At 48.4% G+C, this 4,944-nt stretch overlaps 1 protein-coding gene across 1 annotated transcript; it reads right to left on the reverse strand.

Moving 5' to 3' along the window:
• Positions 1–343: 343 nt before the first annotated feature.
• On the reverse strand, positions 344–1,363 carry LOC311044835 (acyl-CoA desaturase-like; the record flags this gene model as incomplete). The annotated part of the gene is made up of 1 exon (XM_084056651.1): positions 344–1,363. The coding sequence occupies one exon, from the start codon at positions 1,361–1,363 to the stop codon at positions 344–346; it is 1,020 nt and encodes a 339-aa protein (XP_083912777.1).
• Between the last annotated feature and the right edge of the window lie 3,581 nt (positions 1,364–4,944).

A 4,944-nucleotide genomic window follows, 5' to 3' on the forward strand; every position in this document is an offset into this window, starting at 1 on the left:
TTATTTATTTAATTTTTTTGGCTTTTTACCCCTTTTTGGCTCCAATGTAGTTATTATGCCAATGAATTCCTCCCCTCACACATTTCTGTGTTGTCACAGCTCACCTGGCAGTAAGGAGCTCCCACCAGGAGGACGTACGGCTTCCGCCCCGGCCCATAAGAGTACGTGCGGTGACAAATATCACCCTTCCCGTCCGGCTCCCCCCCAACACAGGTCAATTGTGTTCGTATAGACACTTGACAAAGTCATTTGGACCGCGATGGATTTGAACCTCGAGACTCCATAGTGCCACCCGAGTGCCCGCCATTGCCATTTCTGTCGTGGTTTGACCGGTCAGTATCTCTTAGTCTGAAGTAGCCGAGCTGCTTTTGTGGCTCCCATCACCAGTTCTCTTCACCCGGGCACAGATCAGCGCCTTGGAAGCCCTTTTCCGGTCAGAGGCCAGACCCAGGAAGCACATGAGATCAATAAAGGCGGTGGTGAGGTTCAGCTTGTAGCCAAACTCGCTGGTGGAATAGTCGTAGGGGAACGTGTGGTGGTAGTTGTGGAAGCCTTCCCCCGCGGCGCTGAGCGCGACAAAATAGTTCTCCCTGGGGTTGATGGTGTCGTCGTAAGGCCGGTTCCCCCACATGTGAGCCGCGCTGTTGACCAACCAGGTGGCGTTGAGCACCAGAGTGTATCTCAGGAGTCCAGGGACAAAAAATCCCACAGCCAGGGATTCACCCCACAGGTACGCGGGTACCAACATGGGCACAAGATAGCACAGGGTCAACACGGACAGCCCGTAGTGCCTTCTCTGAAACATGACCACTTTGTCTGCCTCGAGGTCGGCAAACTTCAGCTTGCGTCCTTTCTCCACGACGTCGGGATGCTTGCGGACCAGCAGCCAGCCGACGTGAGCGAAGAAGAAACCCCGCACGGCGTTGTGGGGGTCCGCGTCCGTCTCGGAGTACTTGTGGTGGACGCGGTGGTCGCGGCACCACTCGTAGATGTCATTCTGGAAGGCCATGGAGTTGGCAAGAGCGAGGAAAACCCGCAGAGGAAAGGAGGCTTTGTAGGACCTGTGGCTCCAGAGCCTGTGAGCTCCAGCCGTGATGCCGAGACCACTGATGAGGAAGCACACAGCTGTCCAGGCGAGGGTTAGGGCCTTTGCGGAAGGGATGCACACCACTCCATAAAGCGCTGAAATGTGTAAGGCGGACATCAGGATGATATTTCTCCACACCAGCTTCATTGGTGGCTTCGGGCCCTGTTTTTCTTTATAGGTTTCATCAAAAACATCGTCAGCCATCGGCGTATCTGCCACGATGGCTTCTCTGCTCTGTCGTTTGTTCATGTCGTGGTCCTTGGTGTCAGTCCCCATATCTGTGTTCACGGTTAAACCCAAACAAGATACCTTGTACATTCGTCTACACAGCAAGAAGTCTTGTGTTGTTTGTTCACCAGCAGCCCTCACTGAACTTATATACAGGTGCATAGAGCTGACTTGTCATGACTCATTGATGACATAATGCCTTACCATATATGGTTGTCAATTCAGACTGACACCTTCCCAAATATGGAGTCATAGATAACGTCAGAGATAACTGATGTCATAGACTTCAAATACAGCACGTGTGTCGCAGACGACCCGTGGGAGTGGCATGCCCGGCGTTGAGTTGGTCGGTTAGGCGATTGTCCAGAACCGCCAGAAATGTCTCTGGCCATGAACCAAATTAACCAATTGATTGCCATGGTAATCCCAGCCCCAGCTTGATTGGGTAAATTCCCCAGACCTGACATTTGATTACTTAAGTCATTCCACTTTCCTCAGTCATTTTGCACTTGCAGATCTCCATATATGGGCATGAAAAGGACCCAGACAGACAGACAGACAGACAGACAGACAGACAGACAGACAGACAGACAATCAGATACAGAGATCATGACAGGGTGGGGCATGCATTCCCTATTTGCATTGTTCCCTTGTAGGCTGGTACCCAACAGGCACCGGTCTAGTTTGTTTAATTATTTAATACCAGAACGGTGCCCGTCGGACACTGGCCTACTCGGGAACGATGCAAGTCGGGAACATTGCAAGTTGTGAATGCATGCCCCACACGTTCTTGTAGGCACACATGGTCCCAAACATATGAAAATGCCATGGATTCATAATGTGCAAAATGAAACTTGGCACTCCTAGGCACACATTTTAAAACAAGATTTGTCCATATCATATTTTTTTTGGAGAAACTACTGACGAGTTGGCAGCCGATTGAATCCAGTGCAGGGTGCAGTTCAGAGAGCTGGTGTTGAGTTGCTCGTCTCGGGGTGCTGTCACGGCTTGTTTCTAGGTAAACAAACAAATTATGAAGTTCAGCCAGTTGGTGTAGTTCTGTCTGTGGATCTGGGTCCAGTGACACTGACAGAATGGTGACACAGCGGAGCTGTCGGGCGGAGCGCACTATACGGTGAATCACAGCGGGTCGTTTACGCACCTAGGTGTAATTCTGCACGGTAGAAACCAGTTATCGATGTGAAGCGCGCGTTCCAAAACAAGGAAACAAAAAAAGTTTGGAGCACTCCAGTGGAGTGTGCGGGACTGCTTAGGATAAATTTTGACCCCTCACAGTTCAAGCTCAATTACTATAAATCCCTGTTCTAAGGACGGTCCAAACAGTGTAAATATATATATATATATATATATATGAAATAAGTTAAATGAATAAATATATATAAAACGTTTTTTAAAGTCTGGAGACGTAAACAGTGGGGGGTTTCTCTTGGGCTGCATGTGGGGCGCATATGCCCACAGTGGATGGCCATGACCAGTGTGGGTCCTGCCTGGGCCCTGGTCACGCCATAGCAGCTCGTGAGGATCCCGCCTCCTGTATGAATTGCTTCATCTTGCCAGCTATAAGGCTAGGGAGGCTAGGTGCCTGTTGTTTAGAGGCAAAAGGCCAGCCGTTTCCACTCCAGCCCAACAGACTAAACGTCCCAGAGTGGCGGAGCCAAGCTCAGGCTATGGCCCCACCTCTTGACCTGCCCCGCCTGGTGTAGACAGGTCTGTAGAGATGGATTATTTGAACGTTTTTTCTGTGAAAAGACTTCTGTGTGCAGTTCAGAGAGCTGGCGTTGAGTCGCCTCTCTTGGGGTTGCTGTCACGGCTTGTTTGTAGGTAAAATAGACAAAATCCTTAGGAATCGGATGCAGTCTAATCGGCGCACCATATGGTCATATTGCTGCCGGGTTCATCCAGCTACCACGTTCTGGTGTAGTTCCGTCTGTGGACTTGGGTTCTGTGACTCAAGCGGAGCGGGCTGGGTCTGCAAAACATTCCTTAAATCAGTCATTAGAGCACCATACGGGTGTATTGCTGGCGGTGTCAGTTAACGCGTTCGGGTGTATAGTTCCGACTGTGTGCCGAGACGGTCAGGGGTGAGCAGAATGCAACATACGGGTGTATTACGGTGTGGCTGTTTACGCACTTGGGTGTAATAGGCTCTATTCACAGCAGCCATATTATGAAGACATTCACAGGTGTTACCAATGATACTAATGCAGGCTCTGTTCCATTTAGTCTAGCACAGTGGTTTCCACGACACCCATAACTCTGAGAGTGTACAAATGGAACCAAATGGACCCGTAAGGGGCCATTTGGAAGCCCATGAGGGTCCCTGGACCCCAACTGTAGACCCACTGGTGTAACAGAGTGTTTCCAGTGAGCCAACATGCACAATATCAGCACCCTGACTCTGTTTGCCCAGAATGGAACAGAGCCTTCATTAGTATCATTGCTAACACCTGTGAATGTCTTCATAATATGGCTGCTGTGAATAGAGCCTATTCTGCGTGGCGGAAGCCGGCGTGGTCGGTGTGAAGCCACGGAGTGAGCTCCTTCCTCATCCCAAAATAATCGCGTTGCTACACCAGGGATCTGTTAGGTGACACGGCGGGGGGCGTAGTCCCAAATAAGGGAAACACAGAAATTACCCAGTTGCCGAAGGGTGTTCGTAGGGTTCGTCCCTCGCACGGCAGGCCAGCAGTCCCCGCACGGTAGGTGGTACTGTCAACCAGAGGTGCAATGCTCAGTGGACGGGGTTGCACGCCGAGCAACCACTTATTTGGCCAAGGGGACGTGCAGGCACACGCATAGATTTAAAACTACTTTAAATTCACACTTCATCAAAGTTTACAAAGGCTCCCGACTCACGCCAGGTACATTAACATAGGAATTAGCCTATATGCATATCAATTGCCCATTGTGTGACCTGTACTGTAGGTGTTAAGCGACGTGCGCGTCACGTCATTAAAATAGAGAGCAACCACTTCTCAAATGAGCATAGCATCACTGCTGTCAACCTTGCAGCATGAGCAATTTGAGCCCATGGACACTTTGGAGACTGTGTTGCCTATATCAGTGGTTTTCAACCTGTGGGTTGGGACCCCAAGGGGGTGGTCCCCACAGGATTTTTGGGGGGTCCCAAGATGACAGTCAAGTGATAATTCAAGGACTTTTAAGACCTTTTTAATACCTAAAAAGAAAAATAAACAAGGAAAGAAATGAAAAATACCATTACTTCATCAGAATAAATGAACAAACTATACTATAAAAAACTCAAACTAACACTGGCAAAATTGTCAAATAATATTAGAAATAGACAAGCATTGTGAAAATCTACAAGCTCACAACGCCTCGCAATGTGAGCCGTTGTCAGCTTGTAGATCTGCTATTTTCACAGTCCAAAAAAGGTTGAGAACCACTGTTATATATAAATAATAATAATAATAATAATAATAGGGGTAACAATAATAATAATAATAATCAGGGTAATAATAATAATAATAATAAATATAGCTGCAAGCAGCGATAATACGGCCCAGGGATTGCAGAGAGAAGAAAGGAAGAAGCAATGATAAGTAATATGCACAATAAGCCATAGAAACATAGAAGACCGAACTTGA

This window comes from Gymnoscopelus microlampas (assembly GCF_963454915.1).
Source record: "Gymnoscopelus microlampas genome assembly, chromosome: 5".
NCBI classification, from domain to species: Eukaryota; Metazoa; Chordata; class Actinopteri; order Myctophiformes; family Myctophidae; genus Gymnoscopelus; species Gymnoscopelus microlampas.